Source organism: Pectinophora gossypiella, chromosome 8 (assembly GCF_024362695.1).
Source record: "Pectinophora gossypiella chromosome 8, ilPecGoss1.1, whole genome shotgun sequence".
In the NCBI taxonomy this organism is placed as follows: domain Eukaryota; kingdom Metazoa; phylum Arthropoda; class Insecta; order Lepidoptera; family Gelechiidae; genus Pectinophora; species Pectinophora gossypiella.
In genome coordinates, this window is record NC_065411.1 from 2,405,928 (window position 1) to 2,428,276 (window position 22,349).

General features: G+C 37.8%; 4 protein-coding genes across 5 annotated transcripts in view; 2 read left to right on the forward strand and 2 right to left on the reverse strand.

The window, feature by feature from the left end:
* Nucleotides 1-2,588, forward strand: part of LOC126368856 (uncharacterized) — a 198,147-nt gene extending 195,559 nt beyond the window's left edge. For both annotated transcript variants that reach the window (XM_050013037.1, XM_050013036.1), the window contains one exon: nt 144-2,588. In XM_050013037.1, coding sequence (XP_049868994.1) covers nt 144-1,642 — 1,499 coding nt within the window. In that variant the 3' untranslated portion in view covers nt 1,643-2,588. The remainder of the gene's footprint in view (nt 1-143) is intronic.
* LOC126368932 (lipase 1-like) lies at nt 2,102-12,451 on the reverse strand. Its single transcript, XM_050013179.1, has 5 exons — nt 12,280-12,451; nt 4,437-4,638; nt 3,062-3,426; nt 2,737-2,892; nt 2,102-2,584 (listed from the first exon to the last, which is right to left on the reverse strand). Exons 1-5 carry the CDS (start codon nt 12,412-12,414, stop codon nt 2,177-2,179), a joined length of 1,266 nt encoding a protein of 421 aa, XP_049869136.1. The 5' UTR covers nt 12,415-12,451; the 3' UTR covers nt 2,102-2,176.
* Nucleotides 4,990-22,349, forward strand: part of LOC126368970 (uncharacterized) — a 60,817-nt gene continuing 43,457 nt past the window's right edge. Inside the window, exon 1 of the mRNA XM_050013243.1 lies at nt 4,990-5,193. The gene's annotated coding sequence lies outside the window, so the exon portion shown is untranslated. The remainder of the gene's footprint in view (nt 5,194-22,349) is intronic.
* LOC126368933 (lipase 3-like) lies at nt 15,561-21,335 on the reverse strand. The gene is made up of 5 exons (XM_050013180.1): nt 21,155-21,335; nt 20,387-20,588; nt 19,749-20,113; nt 17,557-17,703; nt 15,561-16,855 (listed from the first exon to the last, which is right to left on the reverse strand). Exons 1-5 carry the CDS (start codon nt 21,299-21,301, stop codon nt 16,466-16,468), a joined length of 1,251 nt encoding a protein of 416 aa, XP_049869137.1. The 5' UTR covers nt 21,302-21,335; the 3' UTR covers nt 15,561-16,465.

A 22,349-nucleotide genomic window follows, 5' to 3' on the forward strand; every position in this document is an offset into this window, starting at 1 on the left:
ACTAAAGAATAATTTTCCAGGTACTTCAATAAATTTAAAAGTGTATTTAAAAAACTAAAAGTGATTCTATTTTAAAGATTAAGTGAACCATATTAGTCAATTTTTTAGTAAATTGTAATTTTTGTTTTCATTTTAAATTTCAGACGAATCATCCCCACCAGAAGATGAAGGCATCAGTTCCTCAGAGCGATCTCTGAGTCCTGAAGGTGATCCCCAACGAGAATCCATGGTCTACGAAGTATTTAACGTTAAGAACGAAACATACGATTTGATGAGGAACAAGCGCACTTACAACAAGAAACTGGAATCCAAGAAAATCGATAAGAAATCTTCTGACGAAGAAGAAGAGACTACTATAGATGAAGTTATTCAAGAATTACGAAACATAGTTAACCACGCGGAGTCGGAACAATATGCTAAAGAAAGAATCGTGTTCGGCGATGACAAATCATCGCGATGCAATCAGACGTCGGAAATTAATGTTTCGGTGAAAGGAATTGAATGCCAGAAACATAGAGATGCTGATCAAGAAGATTCAATCACAAGCACAAGACACAGCATCCAAATAACGAGCAGCAATGAGTTTTTAGACGAACATAACGACGAAGACCACGAATCAGAGATAGTGCCCAGCAAAATTCTTCCACATCCTCCACGGAAGGCTAAAAGTCTGGTACATTTGTTCGTTCCACAAGTTGATCAAGGGCTGCTTTATAACAAACCCCCAGATTTATATGAAGATACTTTTTACTCAAGCGATGAAGGTTCAGACTCACTCTTAAGTGCTTCTCGTTGTCAAAATGTTGTAGCAAAGAACCCTTCAGTATCCAGTTTTGATTTTAACCAGCGACGAGCTTTGTTCGCTGCAGCAGAAAAAGAGAGAGAAGAAGCACGAGGCAAGCGCTCCCGTACTCGCTCGAGGGAAGAGTGCAGACGTAATTCTATTAAAAGGAGTGAGTCTTTTCAAGCTTCAGAAAAAGGATCACGTCAAAGGGAATACATTGATAGCATGTTCTACAACGAAACCCACACGTCTCTAGTTGGCACTGTCACTCATTTGCAAAGATCTAACTCTAAAGGCAGTCGTGTGGACGAAATAGTAAACTTGATAGAATCGAAAAAGCTAACGAAAAGTTTGGACCGGATCGACGAGGGGTTAAATTCTATGGTTGACATCGTCATGTTGAGTGAACCTAAGAAACCGTCATGGCCGTACGAAAGACGTCAAAGATCATGTTCTAGAACCAACAGTGACGCTGGCAAGGAAACTCCACTTGTGCCTGTCACCCGATCGAATTCTAGACTTGCCAACTTTAATCAGAGGTATGAAATAACAAGTCCGAAAAGTAAGGAGGACACAGCCAAAAGTGACCAGAAATTTTACTTACCCCACCCGAAACTGAGTACAGGTTCTTTCGAAAATGGATCTTACGGAAATCCGTCGTTTATCGTGAAGCGTGGGCACAGTAACGCTGGGTTTTATTCAGGACCTCATATTTTAAGAGATGCACCAGCTAGTATGACCAGCTTAGTCATGACTGGGACACACAGCCATGCGGATCTAAAGAGAACCCTCTCTCCTATGGGACAAAATAATCACGGCTTACATAAGGTGACGGATATGCCTTCAGGATTGTATTGATACGTTAATTTTTGTTTGTAATCAATACCAACGACTAATTTTTAAGGATTCTCTTGTACCTTTACTTTTACTAGTGCAATATTATCCTCAATATAAGCTAGATTATTATCATATTAATTTAACCTGATTAAGGTATCATTGTTAGTATCTTGGTAATTTTGTTTGTAAGCAAAATTGGCTTAAGATCACATAAACTTTTCTCCTGTCTAGATTTGTATCTTTTTCTTTCGGTTTCATAATTTCAATTGAGTTATTAATTTTGGCATCTATACCTCTGTTGCCTGTACATAATGATTATCTTATAAGTGTAGACTATTATTATATTACATTTACTTCATTAAAACACATTGATTTATTGCATGATATTTTTTATTTCTCGTTTAAAGTAAGTAGGAAAAGGAAAATCTGATATTTGAAAAAGTAAGCTCTTTTTTAACAGTACAAAATGTATAAACAAGATGCGTTAAAGTAGTCGCAAAAGTTTGATCATAGTTGTTGGCCCGGGTAGGTAAATGTATTTCAGAACATCGTTCGTTATGTTAGTTGATACCTTTTTTCATGTTCTGGTGCTTTCTTCATTCTATCAAAAACAGTATCATAGATCTCGGTTTTCGCATGTGTACCCCAAATAAAGTCAAAGTGGTTGACAGTTTCTCTCTCAATTTTTATAGTTTCAATAGTGTTGCCTAACATTGAACCTAGTTTGAATGTGTCTCTATAGTTAACTGCGTGATCACTCATACCATAGTACAAATAGGCTGGTACCGTGATTTTTGATACGTCAAACTCTGGCGGGATGTCGCTCTTATATAATATCAGGTTTATAAGTGGACCATAGTTGAAGCGAGCAAATGTGTTCCGATTTATACTTTGAGCATAGTGAGTGTACTGCCGGATGGAAGCGCCTGCTGGCGTGTGACTTAAGAAGACAGGAAGCATTGTCTGAAAAATGCAGTATTGGTAAGCTCAGGTCCATAGTCTAACATAAGTAAGCACTTAACATAACAGTGGATGGACAATATTTATAAAAAATAGGAGTGATTTTAATAAATAATAACATTTTCAAGACTTTTTAAAAAAACTTAAAAACTTACCTGATTAAGGACTGCCACATCAGGTGATAATATTCTGACGACAGTCTCGACGCATTTTGTATCTAAAATTGATTCATTTCGACAAATAATATCTAACATTTTTTTTATTTGGGTACTATTTGTTAACTCGCCCTTGGTCAGTTTGAAGAATATAGGCTGGAAATATAAAAGTACTTACTTACTTACTTAAGTACAAAAGTAAGAAATTAAAAGTATTAAATTACTGGAATCTTGTCGTCTCGTCACGTAAGTTTAGCGAAATAAGCTATAGCATAATTGGCTATAGCCGATTTCTCTCTCATTGTCCCTGAAAAAAAATTCTCACCTCGATAATATGAATATACCGGGCTAGATGATCTCTCTTCTCATTCTCACTGTGCGTGAAATATGCGGCCGGTGCAAGACCTTGGAATGAGATGAACTTGTCATTGTATTCAGGCTTCAAAGAATTTAGCACCAAGAACACAGTGCCCCCTTGAGAATGTCCTATGTAATGCATTTTGCTTTCTCCAGTAATATAAATTATGTAATCAATAAAAGCTGGCAGATCGTATAAGCCGATGTGTTCCCAGCTAAATCGCCAGAATTTTCTATCGGTGTCAGGATTGAGGGTAGTATGGTTGCGGGAGTAGAAGTTCCCACGAGCGTTGCCCATCCAGACATCATAACCTTCCTCCGCCAAAAGATAAGCTGTAAGTAACAAAAACATCCTTACTTCCATACAGATACGATCTTAATTTCTATCTACATGGTATCATCACAAGTTTCCAAAAAGCGACATACAGCCACAGGTGATATCGAATCCATAATAATAACAATATTAAAAAAAGTACCAGTCATAAAAACCGAAACGTTATGATTATGACAGTCATGAATACGGAAAGTTGATTGATGGAGACGGTAGCAGTGAAATTGCAGCGCCCCTACAACCCTAGTGAAGATAAAGAAGAGTGGGGTGAAGTCTCACTGCCGACTTGTCTAGTCAGTTACAATCGGAGCGCGGAAGGCGATGGACGTTGCCTCGTCGGTGTCTGTAGGGACTCGCAAACTGTGAAATGGGGAAAAAGCCCGAGCAAGTACCTTTCACATGTCCCTTATATCGGTATTTCGGTTTTGGACTGTCTATACTTCTGTACCATGGAAAGCGAGCGCATGGATGAATGACAATTGAAAGCTGTAATTCCGGTGAGTGATATTCATAATTTTCACCTTTTAATTATATACCCTCTGAAGCAATTTTATAGTAATCATGTAATTAAACGTAATTTTATGTAACACAAAACATTGGAAGGTCAAAATGATATTATTTTTATTTTATCTACCCACGAAAAAAATATGATCGTTTTGCTTTTATTTCAATAATGCCGTCTGTAGAAAACTTTTCGAGGCATTTGTATTTTTGATGAGATTTTTTTTTTGTTATTGTGTTTATAGTGCACAACAATCATAACACGATGCTAATAAGTAGTTATAAATGCGAAAGGGAATCTATCAATCTGATATCTTTCCGGTTCTGAATCGCAGGACCTAGATAACAAAACTCAAATAGCTTCACAACTCATCAGTACCTTTTTTATTTTTCATTTTATTACCTACAATGATTTTTTATCATGAGTTACCCATATCGTTAAAAACAGTTACAGTTAATAATATTCAGAGGGTGATCTGTGAGGGATTTTTATATCTAGTCCCTTACTTACAAAGAGCGCTCCCTGGCCCTAATACGATAAAATCGGCCGACGAACACATGAGACCATGCATCAAGAAGACCACAGGTCGAGGTCCAGGTTCATTGTTCTTATATTTTCCATGAGGAATCCGATGAGCAGTCAAGATGTAGCCATCTGAAGTTATTACTCTGTGGGTTTCTACTGGGTACCCATACTTTGAGATTAGTCCGGGCTGTAAAGAATATTAAAAATCATTATTACAAACAGGTAGGGTACCTAAAATATTTTTCGGAGTGGTAAAATAAAACTACCTACAATAAAAAAGTTAAATTCCAAAATAACGGAGAGCATAAAAGGGGAACTATAAAAGATGAAAATAGAATGATATAAATTAATTCTGTCTACAATCTGACACCATACCCCGTACTTACATGTATAATACCCATTTCTCGATTCAGGGATCACTTTTTATAAAAGTGAAATGAACAGAATACAAGTAAAAGTGGGATATGGCTCATCTAGTCCGTGGGTTTGTCGTGAAAATTTGTTCGAGGTGAATAATTCTTCTTGGATGGATACATCCAGGTAGATATACCTAGCGGAATTATGCCTGTAAAACTTATGTCTGTTATAATTTAATGTTTGGTGTTGCCAGGAGGTGCTGAGCGAGACGCATGCGAGGTTCGCACCGGCGCGGGACATCGCGTGCAGTTCACCCGCGCGCGCGAGACATCGCATCGCGACCCGGCGTCGGCTGCTCCTGCGCATGCTGAGAACGAGCCCTACGGTAAGTACCTATGTTAAATTAGCCATGGTGCATGCTTTGTTAAACTAAATGTGTGAAACTACGTATAATCACTTTTCTTCATCTCTTCCAAAAGGGTGCATTTTGCTCCCTAGTGCGGAAGTGTTCTGTATTTTCAAGATCACCTTTTGGTTGCAATTACTAGGAGCTGAAAAAAATGGCCGATGGTTCGTTTAGCCTAATCTTTTTTATAGGCTAGTTAACTAGAAAAATTGGTTAATAATATACCTTAATATGTATTACACACTAAAAACATTTTATATTTAAAAATATTTTGTATTTTGTATTTAAAAAACACAATTTAAATATCGCGCAAATTCGATGTGATTTTCTTAGTGGTCACAATCCTATAATTTATAAAGTTTAAATATTATATTATTATGCTACTTCGTTTTTAAAAAACGTATAATTAAAAATTATAACTTGTATGAATATCAAAACCGCGGTCTTTGAACGCAATTGTCCTGAATAGAAAAAGTTACACATTTTTTTCAGTATTGCGTTTTTTAAACTACTTCTGTGTTATATTACGAAAAACGAGGGGAAATCATTATTTTTACATATGTAACTGATACCTAGCTATTAGTTTAATTATAAACTACCTACGTTCGAAAAATTTGTGCGGTCAATGATAGTGACGAATTGGGTAGTTTCCTAGGTCAAAGATAAATTATGAAATTCTGATCACTAAATAAAGACAGATGTAAAGGTGAATTCTAATTAACTTATTTTATGAATTTAAAACAAGGAAAATATAATAATAAGTGCGACATTTTGACATGTTTTTTTATGACGTCACATGTTACCTTTTCATACAAATTCCATAGTAATTTCGTGTTTTGACGTTTAGTAAAAAGAAACTGATTTGACTACATAGTTCGGCAACTACGCTATTGTTTAACTCTTAAAGATTCGAGAGAATGTTTCTAATGCTCTAGGTGAAAAGTTATAGGTAAATTAGGTATGTTATTTGTTCAAAAAAACGTGTGTTGTGTGAGCAAAAACTTTTTTTGACGGCGAGTGCGTGAGTTTAAATCACGAACTAGCGAAGTAGGTACCTATTGGTGGCCATACACCATCCTTCCTATCGTCCAATCGGCATGACGCGATCGATTGGATCAAATCGAATTGACCGTATGTGGGCGTGGATTGGCATGTCCAATCTATTTGACGGCACAATTCACGCCCACATACGGTCAATTCGATTTGATCCAATCGATCGCGTCATGCCGATTGGACGATAGGAAGGATGGTGTATGGCCACCATAACATAACATAAGCTCAAGACTATATCCCAATTGGGGTAACAAGATGGACGACGTCCCCACACCTCGGCGAGCTTTCATTTCTTTTTTTTTTTCTTTTTTTTTTCGAAGTAGAACTTGCCTACCTAGCATAGAATTTAATGAACAGCGTAGCGGGCGTAGACATACCTACATTATTTTTGTTAATGTTTTTTTTCTGTGGCGTACTCTAAAACTTTTTCTATTTCTTTGATATTTTATGGCTTTCGATCGATGGATTTCGATCTCATAATCTAAGCTTGTAATACTAACGAGACATTTTTTTTGTTTGATGTTTTTTTTATATATTGATACTGTGGCGTTCTCTAAGGCCCTGCGCAGACGACAGACTATCCGTGACGCACTTTTTAGTCTGTGAAAATATAACCTATGCAATTATATGCAGTAACGCACACGACGCGCAAAAAGTCCGGCGCGTTACTGCATATAATTGCATAGGTTACATTTTCACAGACTAAAAAGTGCGTCACGGATAGTCTGTCGTCTGCGCAGGGCCTAATACTTCTCATATTTTTAAATTTTTTTTTTATTCGTAATAAACATTACAGTCAAAACAAAAATACACATTATATAAAATAGACAATAACAATCTATTTAGTCAAATAAGCCCCCGCGGGTGGATCCGGGCGCAATTTTTAAAATATTTAATGGCCTTCAAGAATTATGACTCGTAATCGAAACTTGTAATAAAATCTCGATAGAGTTCAAAAAAGAACTATATCCTTGAGTAAATTATTAGTAAATGTAATGATTATTATTGAGCTAATTATGTACTTCTGTTTTTTAGTCTTCTCCCATGTGGGCTAAGGTCAATTGCCGACCTCATCGACCTTGGTATCATGATTATTTTTTTTTTAATTTTCGCATTTTTTTTTTAATTTCTTGGAGTAATAAGTAACATACAATTCGTTCAGTTGCTGTTGTAGGTGTACTTAACTCTGTAGTCTCTGGTTCGAGTCCCGGCTTGGGATCTATACCACTGATTCGACTTTATCTGTTTGAATTCATGTTTGGATCATCATAGATATGACCTAGGTCTGCCAAACATGGCCAATGGCTCAAATTAGCTTCCAAACGTTTTTTCGACTCTGCTCCGCACCACCCAAATCCCCTGGTAGTTGCGGCTTCCGAGTACATTCCGCTTAGGGACGGTACTGAAAAGTATCGGCGTCCGAAGGACGTAATATACGATCCCGACGACCCGACGAGCCATAGAGGCAGCCAATCAGTTCGCGACACCAAACACTTCAGGGCCCCGATACCGACCCCGCCGGCGTGGTCGACGATTTCCCTCATTCAGCGCTTATCGCTATCGACCCACTAGGGTCGATTAATTCTTTCAAATATTTTTCCTCTCAGACGACGCCCTGAGCCGAGGTTCGCGCCCAACTGGGCACCCTCAGGCCTGTTGTCTTAAACGTTGTACCGGGTGAGAGCCTTCAGCGCTCCCCATTTGTTCGGCCAAGTAGGCAAATCTACAATAAGTCACGTCAAAAAAAAAATCATCATAGATAATTGATATCGCGTGGTCTCCAGAATTCGTGCCCGGCTAATAGCACAGTGGTTAGAGTATTGGGCTTACGATCTGGAGGTTCGGGTTCGATTCCCGATAGAGACACTGTCGAAAATCACTTTGTGGGTTCTTTGAACCATGTGATTATCCGATGCCCAAACGTCTCCACCAACCCGCATTGGAGTACCTATTCTCCTGTGTCCAGCTGTGGGACGTATACGGGCTATTAAGGTTTGTTATTTTTCAATAGTGTGGTTGCAAGTCATATTAATTCCGGTCAACTAGTTAATGTCATATGGGGCAAACCTACAATCTATCTCTCTTTATTTAAGAGCTGCGCTCTTGTCGGTAGAGTAATCGCCTCCATTTTCATTATTCCATAGATAGGGCGTGTAGAACGGTGGTTGCCCTAATCGCCTTCCGTAACAATAAATCATGTCAAAAAATAGTTATAGTAGTGAGTGAGTTACTCCGCAAATATTTGCCTACTCCAATGGGTATTATACACGGAATAGAAAGAAGAGGTTGGAAGGGCCAAGAGAGCCCGCCAAGCGCGCCATACCGTTACGAGTAAATAGTTCATACTTCAACAGCTTCCGTGGTCCAGTGGTTGAGCGTTGGGCTCACGATTCGGAGGTCCCGGGTTTGAATCCCGGTGGGGACATATCACAAAAATCACTTTGTGATCCCTAGTTTGGTTAGGACGTGACAGGCTGATCACCTGATTGTCCAAAAAGTAAGATGATTTCGTGCCGTATTATATAGCTGTGAGCATGTGTATACAGGGTGTAAGTGACATCGTAACGAAGACATTGAGGGTGATTCAGCTCATTATTGTGAGTTAATGTCAAGTGGAATTTTCCGTCGCAAACGCATGAAAATGAAAATAATAATTTAAAAAGACACTAAAATTTCTGTGAATTTTCCGAGAGGAAATTCCACTTGATATCAACTCAAAATCATGGTCTGAATCGTCCTCTTCAGTATTAGTTACGGTGTCACTCACACCCTGTATTGTAGCTGCCTTAAACGCGGGCATTTCTATGATTTTGGGTAGTTTTACCGTTAAAATAAGTGCAATTCAGTCATTATAGTGAGATCTTTTTTAATGATAGATAAGTAGATAATATAAACATTTCTTAACTTACTAATTAAGTAACTACATTAGGTAAACATAAAAAAATAAAATTATTCACACGAACATCCGTTTTAAGATTTCATCTTGATAGCACATATTTGGCACACAAGATCTGCAAAGGATGGTGGATACCTTGGTTATTTGACTTGTGAGATCAATTCTTTTTTATATTATATAAACCACTGGTTGCCTGAAAGAAAGAAAATTATCTATTAATATTGTCCTATTTGCTGCTGCTGTGATCCTATGGCTGAGCTTTGTGCTCACGATTGATGTTCAATCCCGAGGGGACCTAACACAGAAATTACTTTTTGATCACTAGTTTGTTTAGGACATTGCAGGCTGCTCACTTGATTGTATGAATGTAAGTTATTTTTAAGAACGTCTAGTGCCCTGTGCCTTGCAGCTACCTTATAAGTTGTGAGAACCTACAGTAGTTTTAGGCGGATGAGAAGTTCGACAAAATATATATTTTAATAATGTCAATTAAGTGTAAATATGTTGCCAACTGAATAAAGATATTTTTGAGCTTGAGTAAGATGATCCGTACTTTAGAGGGCACGTTAAAAAGTAGGTCCCAGCTACTATTTACTTAAAAAAAAAAGAATAACTGCATGCAGACGTTACATGAGTCGTGTCAGGGCCCTTTTGTGGCTCAATAGTAACCCTGGGGTTGATCAATGGTTTCACAACCCACACGAGCGTAGATCAGAATTCCACACAAATTCGTAACATTATCACTGAATAACACAACAAAATAAAAATGTTACTTACTTACCTTGATATATTCCTCGGGAATGTTATATTGACTCAAGTCTGGTTTTTTATATAAGCCCCATAGTTTAGGGTTGTTGTTTAAATCATGGCCTATGGTTGGTTTTACTAAAACTTTCTTGCCATCACTCGCTGTGTTTGTTTTGTCTACATCTTCAGCCGGCCTCGCCATTTTCCCGAAGAGCAGTGTTACCAATTTCGAATTCTGATTCACCCAACATTCATTTTTTTTAAGGTTTATTCTAAAATGATTGCGGCGGTCTTCTTTCGTTATTAATCAGAAAAGCTAGGTTAGATTTTATTTCAAGGTCTATATATGAATGGTTTGTGCCTATACCTACAACAGATCATCGTATCAGCAAAACTACATTCCTTTGTTGACTTGTAGCCAGTACGAATACGCAAAATGTTAAAATATAAATTAATTGTTAGAGGTTTATTTATACCTCAAAATTGTATACTTCACTTCAATTTCTAAGATACAACATAAATACTTGTTACAGTAACAGAACAATGAGCCTTAATTTAAAATTATATTTTCCCCTAAAGTAGGCGAAGTCCCATAAAGTGGCAACAATTTCGGAATGAAATCTGTGCCACTGGTGAGGGAAAATCGAACTAATTTCCGCGCCACGGAAAATCAATAGCTAACTTGTTGACGTCCACATCTGACCTTTTATTGTGTGTGTGCTTTTTATATAAGTACGTACTACCTACATTCGTATAATACACTAGCTGTTGCCCGCGACTTCGTCCGCGTGGAAGGATTTTCCAACTAATTCCCGTTCCCGTGGGAATTTCGGAAATTCCTTTCTTAGTGCACCTCTACGGCACCTAAGCTATGTCCCTTCCAAATTTCAAGTGCCTACGTTTAGCCGTTTAGGCTGTGCGTTGATATGTCAGTCAGTCAGTTTCTCCTTTTATATATTTAGATTGATTGAAATGATAGAATAACGGCTGTAATCTGTATCTATTTAGTCACATTTCGTCATGCACTAGAAAACTGCTTTACAAATCGGATTATCGAATTAGCGAAGGAAGAAAACTAGTCGATCATTTCGTTTCCTAACCGACCAACTAAATAGTTGAGCCGTTCGGAAGAAAAATAGTTGTACAGTTTCTAGTTGATCCGTTTAGTTGGTTGGAGTGGAATTACTCGAAGTGAGGCAGCGTGTTTGAATTATGATCCCTTCTGATTGATGACTGAGATTTGTGCTTAGCAGTGGGATGTAATATCGATGTTTGCGTTTTAAAATACTCTAGGTAGATACATACTACCTAAGTATAAAAGTGCCTATATAAACCAACGACTGTCTTATATCATGAGCACACCATTTGAACCTCTGAGACAAGAAATTCAAATACTAGGGTGAATTTTTGAGACCTCATACCTACGTAACTTGTGGCACATTTCTTGGTCATTTTTTCTTTGATATTAAGTAGGTATTATAGAACATTCAGTTTGAACGATAAGGAGTTTTAATGCGCAAAAACATCAATTAATCACAAAGAGAAAATTTAAATCGGAAGGAATATCTGACTCGGACGGGACTTTTCTTTGTGAGTTTCCCTAAGCACAGGCACTTGCCTGATAAAAACAAAAAAGATAATTTAAATCAATTTATCTTTAAAGTGCTTTCTATGCATAATTTTTGTGGCGCTGCTTTAAAGATAATGGATTTTGTTGCGCCCGATAAAGATAAATTGGCTATGTAAGGTATTCTCGAAGGTGTGTAAATTGTTACCGGCAATAAATTTATTTTATTCTTATTCTTATTTTCTTTTATTTTTAAATAAAACGTTATGCTATTATAAAAAACTAACTTGAACATTTTATGTTTTCATGCAGATGCTATTTTATATAATAATATGCTTATTTAATGACAGAACCATATAATATATTAACTGTAACATTGTGTGAATTAAGCTGTAAACTCCCCAAAGAAAATAAAATAAAATATTAATATTAATATAATTGTTGCTTGATATTTGGATCACGTTACATATAGAATTATGTTGCTACCTATATTTCTTTATTTTGATCAGGATAATACTGGGTGGAAGAAGTCATTGTAAGGTTGAACGAAGAAAAACTGTACAGCGCCATCTATGTTGATTTTGAGGAGCGTACCCTGGAAAGTCCCTCGTGCCGCGCAACGTAATATCGGACCAGCTGGTCTTTCTTCTGGACTGGCTGAGCTAGCTGGTCTCTTTTCTGCTGGACTTTCCAGGGTACATTCCTCAAAATCAACACAGATGGCGCTGTACAGTTTTTTCTTCGTTCAACCTTACAATTACATCTTCCACCCAGTATTATCCTGATCGTTGTTGATACTCACCGCATCCAATTTTGCATCCTCATGAGTATCGTTGGAATATCCGACAGTACTGTGGTCTTCCACATCATCGACCTCTGACTGTGCCCTAATAGCCACAGCCCATACAGCTATCACTAAAATCACCCTGCCAATCATCTTGCAAAAGTATTTACTAGAAAACTTAGTACGTACAAGACTGACTCGTCTTTTATATTATGTTCCCAAGATATTAAAACATTGTTTACGACTGTTATGTATGTAAATATGAATACTATTTCCCTATTGCAACTATAAAAGTTGTAAGTTAGTGCGTTTGTGTATAGGGTTTTTTAGAATAAGTAGAATAGTTCTTTTTTTTATGGCGGTTACTCCACCGACAAGAGCGCAGCTCTTAAATAAAGAGAGAGAGAGAATAGATTTTAATAGTTCAATGGTGCTAATTCCTGTAGACTGAGTGATTCTAATTTTATTTTAAGTTATGTCATTTTCTATTCCGCCTGAATATCACGCGGCACGCTTAGAGGCCCGTGTGCTTATGTTTTATCTCTTTCACTCTCGTCTAACTGTCTCCATTTCTCAGAATTTGTAATGGTTCAATCAAAGAAGCGGTCCAACGATGGCAACCTTACCCTACCCATGGTAATGGCGCCGATTCCAGTCGGATACCTAATGTTATTTTAAAACTAATGCGGCGGAGTATACAGGGGTCACCGAAGCAATTTCCATACAGTGTGTTCACCGTTATGATTTGTGGTTCTCCTTATCATCATCTCCCTAGCATTATCCCTTTTGATGTGATCCGATCTATCGTTCAATCGGCTTGCCGAACTTCATGTGACGTCACGAATCGGAGATCGCCAACTTGGCTGCTTACGCGATACGATAGAATCAAATCGATGTTCGATTTGCTCCAATCTGAATCGGCTTCGTCTTAGCCGGCCCTGGCCCGATTAATGGTTCTCCTAATGGTGGCCATACACCATCCTTCCTATCGTCCAATCGGCATGACGCGATCGATTGGATCAAATCGAATTGACCGTATGTGGGCGTGGATTGTGCCGTCAAATAGATTGGACATGCCGATTGGACGATAGGAAGGATGGTGTATGGCCACCATAAGAAAAATATGTAGTTTTTAAAGTTGGTTAGTGCGTTTGTTAACGACGGCCTCCTTGGTCTTATTTTTTTTATTACGTGTCAATTTTATTAAGTTTCATTGTTTAAAATGTCTGTCAGATTTTTCAATGTAAAAATCGGCACGTAATGTTTATTGCTTTCGATAATCATTTCATGTGTATACTCTCTCAACAGCGTTTGTGTAGTGTTTTTTATATGCAGTTTTTTTTTGTTTAAAGTAACAATATTGATCTCCTCCGGTTGATTGAGGCGCCTGTGCCCAGCAATGGGACGTATCAGGCTGTTTATGTACCTAACGACATTGGTTAATATTTACAATTAGTTAGTTAATAGCAAAATGCGCTGTTTCATAAATATGTAGATCGGTAGTTTTACTTAGATAGATGACGCCGAGTCGCGTCTAATTATATAATACGATAAAGTAACAATGGCCCCGATTCCTGCAGACACCGCCTAATTTTATTTTAAGTTATATCCGTCATTTTCATATCCGTCGAAAAGGAAAGGGACGGATTATTCACAGCTCTTAATTTTAGGAAGAATGAGTCAATGAATGAATAACCCGGGCGAATCAAAAGGTACGTCGCTGTCTACTTAACTGTGTCGGGTTATTGACGGATATAAAATTTTTAGACCGTTGGTTTAGATTTGTGCTTAAAATTGACGTGTGTTCCATAAATTTTATGCTTGTCGATTACCCGTCCCTTTCCTTTTCGGCGGATAAGAAAATGACAGATAGAACTTAAAATAAAATTAGATGGTATTTACAGGAATTAGCACCAATGTCTAATTGTGTTGAAAGATTAAGATAATTCCTGAGGATTAGGTGTATTTTCATATTTTCTCAACTGTTCTAATTGATAACGTCGTATCAATTGTATCTTTAGTTATATAACTTCAGAAATAAAAATAAATATTGTTCATAAGTGTAACTATTCTAAGTTTACACAAGATAATGTACGGCTAAAATTTTAAAATCGCATACTATCAAGTCGTTCAGAAAAATTGTTAATAATCATCTCTCATAAGCAGTATTTTTGCTAGGGAATGTTAAAAAGGTATGTTTTTTTTTTTACTGTATCGAGAAAACAACTTCTGTAACAAATTGCATTGAATCAAGAACTTTACAAATCAATAGATGACGTTATATATATACCTACATGTATTTAGGTCTTATTATATTTCCGGCATTTTCTGAATAGACAAACCCGGGACGTAATAATTATATTATAGTATATATATTCATTTGTTTCACATTTAAACAAAAAAGCTTAAAAGGTATGCTCGATTTCTGATAAGAAAGAATTTTGTGAGATATCACAAAATATTTTTAAAGAAATAAGTATTACAATGAATTATTGTCATATTTATTGACATGTGCTTGCTTTTATTTATGATGATATTTAATTTTAAAAACATAAATAATCTTCACGCCCATAACCGTTGGAGTGCGCAGAGCCACAAGTAATGGCAAGACATTGCAATCACTTTCGATATGCGAAATCTTAAGATGGATACGATTAACGGAATGGTGAACCGATCATCCATTTTATTTGCCCATAATATTGGGAAGGATACAATCCCTCTTTCGGTTTTTACATTAGGTACAATCAAAGCAAAAGTGCAGTCACTGAGCCCAGCGAATTATTTGTAATCAGTGGTGAAATTATGAATCCAATCAAAAACATAAATGTGAAATGACAGCCAAGTTCAATACAATGATAAATGCCTTGGTTGTTGACTTCAACGACAAAAGAAGTGATATCTAAATGGGTGCCAAGTTCAATGGTCAGTCCTGAATTTATTTATTTACGTATAAGTAACAGTATAACATAAAATATCTTCTCATAACATAAGATAATGTATTGTAGCCTAATGTCTGTCTTGGCTAGTTTTTAAATGGTTCGTGTAATATTACACACGGTGCGACCCGCCAGTTCTGTTTCTTGAACTTGGCTTGACACGCGACCGCGTGTCTAGATCATTAGTTATCATAATTATATTTTTCTTTGTAGGTGTTTTTGGTCCATTATAAAAACTACATGTAACCAGAAGGTTTTAAGTGCAACCAGATAACTTATTACTTTGCAAGAAACTGATTGGACTTTTGCACCTTATCGTACGTGTAGGTAACTTATTACAAGACGGATTTAATAAAAGAAAAATAATGAAATAAAGCTTTTATTGTAAATAATTATGTGAATTCACCGAACTTGCTCATAAGGTTACTTTCTTATTGGTATTTTATTAAAAATGAGTCTGCCTTTGACCATCATCTCGCCTGTAGGGCTAATATACGCAACGTGATAAAATTTTGTAACGGTCATTTTATCGATTGATATAATAATGTCGTTTTGTCGATTGGTGCTAAATGTGGACCCAAATAAGTCGTGGCGTTCTATCAAAATAGTAAGAACAACATCACGTGCCACGCATGTTACGGAAAAAAACAAACTTATCGATTTCGACAAAATGTATTAAATCGATCGCTAATTTTATCATTGACCTAGAAATGCCTCACTCTACTAGTTAGTCTATATACAAAGGATATTTTTATTAATAAATTCCTAGTAATAAAATTCATCACAGATGTACAATACATTATATACCTATCATAACTACACGCCAAACATGCAAGGATCGTTCCAAACCCATCTATAGTTACGCTTTCAACTCGGATGGACAGCTATTCTGCGCGTCCAATGTGACCGGGTGTTCAATACAAAGTTTGGCATTGACAGTCACTTTCGAGCGCACGAGAGAATAAAAAAAAAGTTTTTTTCTGCATGATATATACATAATATATGTATTAACCCCCCCCCCCCCTAAATAAAATCAAAGTGGTTAAAAGACTCTCTTTCCAACCTGATCATTTCAATGGTATTCAGCTTGGTAGCTAGTTTATAAAGATCCCTGTAGTCAACATCGTTGTCACTAAGACCGTAGAGTAGTATAAATATGCTACCTATACCTAGCATTAAAAATACAATTGACCAGTAGATATGTTTGATAAACCATAATTGATATGCATAATTAAATATATATTTTTATAAAAGCTAGAAACTAAAATTTACAATAATTTAGCTTCAGATTCTCTCAACCTCTTAAGTAGACCATCATAGAGTTCGGTCCTGACCTCCTTGCCCCAAATAAAATCAAAGTGGTTAAAAGTCTCTCTTTCCAACCTGATCATTTCAATGGTATTCAGCTTGGTAGCCAGTTTATAAAGATCCCTGTAGTCAACTTCGTTGTCATTAAGACCGTAGTATAAATAGCTGGGCACGGTGATTTTGGAGAGGTCAAACTCTGGTGGTGTTCTGGTGCCGTAGAGAATTAGGTTGGTAATGGCGTTGTGGTTGAAGCGGGCGAAAGTGTCCCTGGCAATGCCTTGGCCATAGTGGGCGACTTGTCTGATAGACGCGCCCGCTGGAGCGTGTGACGTCAGTAGTGGGATCATGTCCTAGAAGGAAATGTAGGACATTAGGTCAATATTACGAAATCAGAAATAATAGACTAGGGGCGAATGAAAATAGAACACGCTCAGCTGCTTATACCTACAGGGTGTTAGTGATACCATACCGAATACTGAGGGCGATGATTCAGCTCATGATTCTGAATTAATATCAAGTGGAATTTTCTATCGCCAGACTAGCTAACTGACCCAAGTCCCAACCCGAAGGGAAATCCAGCTCAGTAGAGGTTAGGTCGCACACCTTCGAAACGCATTTCTTGGGTATGTGGGTGTCCTCACGATGCTTTCCTTCGCTGCAGAGTCTTGAGCTTATGTTAAACATAACATAAACAGCCTAAATACGTCCCACTGCTGGGCACAGGCCTCACCTCAATCAACTGAATGGGGTATGGAGCATACTCCACCACGCTGCTCCACTGTGGTTTGGTAGAGGTGTTTTTCAGGCTAATAGCCGGGACCAACGGCTTAAAGTACCCTCCGGAGCACGGATCGTCTTACCTTTTCTGACGTTCAGGGGATTCTGCAAAGTCCTTACCAAACAAAGGACAGTCTCACAAAGTGATTTCGACAATTTCCCCATCGGGAATCGAACCCGAACCTTCGGATTCGGAGCATAACCCCCTAACCACTAAACCACAGAGGCCCTTAAAGCTTGTGTGTTGAGATGTTATGTTGAATAAATAATTTACCGGATCAACATTCTCAAAGATGGGTGTGCCAGCAATATTCTCGAGGCAAGACGCCTCGGGAGTTCCCTGGCCACACAGGAGCCCGGACAGAAATTGGTACTGCTCCTGGGTTCCAATTTCACCCAGGCCTATCGCCAGTGCCATAGTCTGGAAAATAGACAGATTATTTAGTAAGAAATATTTTATCACTTTGTAGCTTGTAGCCTGGGAAAAAGGATTTTAACGATGGTTGCCTGGAAATATCCCTTTATGCGACAAGGCTGCCGATCCCTTTGTATTGTGCATCACATAGCAAACCTTTAACTTCAAATATTAATACATATTATTATGATTAAAGTTATCGGTATAGATTATTATCTACATGGTACAATAAAACAAGATATATAAGCTCAAAAGTGACAGCTAACATTTCAAGGTTAGCCGCGCTGACGTCATATCACCTTCAGTTGCGATTTTACAAAAAAGAAAAATACCCACGACTAATGTTTTCAATTTACATTGCGGGGAAATTTTGAAGTTAGTAAAAGATTTACATAGTTTTAATGATTTTGAACGTGTCAAGTTACAGTAATTAAATACGTTAGTCAGTAATTCGCCTAATTTTCAAAAATAATATTTAAGTCTTTTGAATGTTGTAGATACCAAATTAATGGTCACACTTACGTTATCAAAGGGCTAGCAATGGCGGCTTGTCATAGGATTGAGTATAAGTAAGTACCCGTTATAAATAAGTACGATTATTATCTAAGGAACGGCTGCAAAATTAGACGTATCAAAGTCATAAACGATGATATTGACTGATACCAACATATTGTTGGTCGTTTACCTAATTCTGTAAAAATATAGATTACAAAATCGGATTGATTATAAAAATAACATTTTGACGTTTCTTTATACGTGACAGAGGTAAATTAACTTCTTAAATTAAATTCTTCTCTTTAGAACACAACCTCTTACATACATACATACATACATAAACTCACGCCTATTTCCCACCGGGGTAAGCAGAGACTATAGAATTCCATTTGCACAACCAACCACACACACAACCTCTTAAAATAAATCAATTGATAATGACATGTGTTTTTTGTAACACTTCTTTTTTGTTTAATCATTTAGTTTAATTTTTGTATTATTGTTAATAAAGTACCTAACATTTAAAATTTTATAAATGATTATATTTTTTTCTTCATTGAATGTTCTAAACTTTATTTACACCATGATAATTGCACGCAATTATTATAATAAAACAAATGTTCAAAAGTGACAGCTAACATTTCAAGGTTAGCCGCGCTGACGTCATCTCACCCTCCGCTGCCATTTTGTAAAAAAGTAAATTACCCACGACTACCTAATGTTTTTAATTTCACCAACCCGCATTGGAGTAGCGAGGTGGAGTACGCTCCGTACCCTCTCCGGTTGATTGAGGGGAGGCCTGTGCCCAGCAGTGGGACGTATATAGGCTCTTTATGTAAAATTTACTTTGCAAGGTAATTTTGATTTTTTAATGATTTTATATATGTGACAAGTAATAGTAATTAAGTACGTTAGTCAGTAGTTCGCTTAATTTTCAATAATGAAATTTAAGACCTTGTAATGTCGGAGATAACAATTTAGTAGTCGCACTCATGTAACACTTACGACATCAAACATAAACATAAAGAGCTTATACACGCCCCTCAATCAACCGGAGAGGGTGTACGTCATCAACCGGTTAGCACATAATAACGGGTTCTTACCGCGTTTAAATGGGGATATAATATCGGGAGTCTCATATCCCCATTTAAACGCGGTAAGAACCCGTTATTATGTGTTTTAATTATGATAATAACCGCGTAAACTTAAAACAATTTATAACCGGCTAGCAATTGCGGCTTTTCATAGAATTGAACATACCTTGATTTGTGGTACCATGGGTAGTTGCGTCGATTATTATATAATGGATTTTTGTTGATGAGTGGTTGATCAAACAAATTTGCTAAAGGATAATTTTCAACTGAACATTTAAAAAGTGTTATTAAATTAAATTAAAATAAATAATTTTCAGCAAGATTTCCGAAATAGATAATGATAATCCACTACAAGATAAGGCTTAAACACGGAAGAATACCTATAACGTGGCGTAAAACCAACGCTACTTTGTTAATGAATACGATTTGTTTTAGTACGTTTATTTATTTAACAGTACTCACCTCGAGAACTTTTTCGTATTGTGCCAATTTGGTGAACATAGGGTTCTCATTGTAAGTGAAGAAGGCGGCAGGAGCTAGACCATGGAACGAGATAAACTTCTCATTGTATTCAGGCTTCAGAGAGTTGAGGACGAAGAACACGGTCCCTCCTTGAGAATGGCCGACGTACTGCATTCTGGACTCCCCAGTAAGGTTGAGGATATAGTCCACAAATGCGGGGATATCGTAGAGGCCTATGTCTTCCCAACTGAAAAGCCAGAAGCTGGTGTTTCTATCGGGGTTGAGTCTGTTGTGGTTACGGGAGTAGAAGTTGCCACGGGCGTTGCCCATCCATACGTCGTAGCCTTCTTCGGCCAGGATGTATGCTGGAAAATTAGGATGATCAAATTACATCTTTGAATTAACGGGATAAACGCAGATTTTTAATTTAAAAGCTGAAGAAATAAATATAACGGGCAATTGATCACAATGCATAAAATTGTTTTTGGATATTAAGTCAAGTAAGTGCCTCTCTTTTTTATGCTGTTGTTCTTCTCTTAACATAGTCTTGGAAGAATCCAGGGCTCTAGTCTTCTGTGCTTCTCCCAGGGCTCTAGTCTTCTGCGCGTCTTTTAAAGTCGCTTAAATAAAAAACTTACCTAGAGCATTTTCAGCTCCCAACACGACATAATCGGCAGACGATGACAGCAGGCCATGCATGAGGAAGATAACAGGCCTGGGCCCGGGTTGGTTGTTCCTGTCCCTGCCGTGAGGGATGCGGTGAGCTTGGATGATGTACCCATCAGAGGTCTCCACGGTGTGAGTTTCTGCTGGGTAGCCATGCTTGGCTATTAACCCGGGCTGGAGGAGAAACATTAGTGTTTGGAAAATATGCACATAGTAGTAATTCACGCACTTATAGTAAACAATTGTTACATGGTCGATACGTGACTCAAATGAATATAATATTAGTTACACTCGCAATTTTGAAGTTATCGAACCCATACTGGGCACAAGTCTAAGGCAAGTCTGATCAATTAACCCGGAGAATATATTTTTTAATATTAAACGTTAATAGCTTTTAGATACTTATTGCTAACACTTAAATGAGGCACCATTTAAGTTACCTTTTATAATAATAATTCCAAATTGAGTAATATTAAATAATTCGTAATTAATTGTTCTCGAATTAAAACCGGGCGCATTAAATTTTAAATAATCTGTAGGTAAGTTCTCTGTTTAATATCATTTGTCACATAAAAATCGGACTTCGGTAAGTACTATTTTCGCCGTCCTAAAGCACTGAAATAACCAAACACAGCTCACTACAATTAAAACATATAATACCGGTTCTTACCGCGTTGATCAGTAATATAAGACTCTCGTTTTAATTATGATAATAACCGCGAAAACCTCGAGCAACTCACCACATCTAGCAGGGCATCATTATAGACCTCGTCGGAAATCTTGGACCCCAACGGAGTCTTCTTGAGGCTTTCCAACTTGTCGGCGTTGGGGGCTCGACCGCCCACTACTATTGCCACTAGGGCTAAGAACACAACTTTTCTGATCATCGTGGCAGAGGGTTGACACAACTGACACCCGAATCAAAGAAATTCGCCTTTTAAATAGCCAATTCTGTTATCAGCATGACGATTTCGGTTAGAATATTCAGTCGTGTCGGTTTTGTGATAAGAATATCGCAGATTGATAGGCAAGCAGGTGTGATGTAGCAAAAAAGCTCCGCGGTTCTTCTCCGGGGTTCTCCAAATACAATATCAACATCATAAGCTCACGACTAAGTATGTTCCAATTGGCGTATTCAGCGGCACGTCTATCGCAAGATGAACTAAGCACCAACACCTCACCGAGCTTTTTGTTACACCAACGTGATAGGTGGCGAGGCGTATCGCCGTCTAAAACTGCACTTAGGCGATTCTCACACTGCCCCGCATCATGCTGCATGTTGCGTGTCGACGCACCTACGCGCATACCTGCGGGCGTGCAGATCTTCATCATCGTGCGAGGTTTTTTACACACTCACGCACGTAGGGGCGTTTTGTAGATTAACGCACGGCGGCTCTCATTTCATTCAAAGACGTTCCAAAATCACGCGCGGTACTGTGGGATTCGGTGTGCCTTGCGTCTCGCCCCGACCTACGCGTGGGGGTGCATGTTTCACCGCTTGTATGCGCGTGGTCCGCATGAACGCGCGTGGATGCATTTTCTGTGTGTTAGAACGTGCGTGTTTTCTATACAAACGGAGAAACTTACAAGCAATGGAAGAACACGCATCCACGCGCTACGCTGCATCATGCGGGGCAGTGTGAGAATCGCCTTAAGATAAATTACATCTGTGGTACACCGAATTTCTTCTCAAACGGGAAGCGCCGATTCAAACCCCGGTACCGGACTAGCACTAATGGGTAATAACTCATTCAGCAAGCCGGTGTGCCACAGGACGACAGTGACTATAAACAGTTCTCCAAATTATCATCATTATCCCGTTTTTCACAGGGTCCGCTTACTTAACCTGAAGATTTGACAGGTCCGCCTTTTTACAGAAGCGACTGCCTATCTGACCTTCCAACCCGCGAAGGGAAAACGAGCCCAATACAGGTT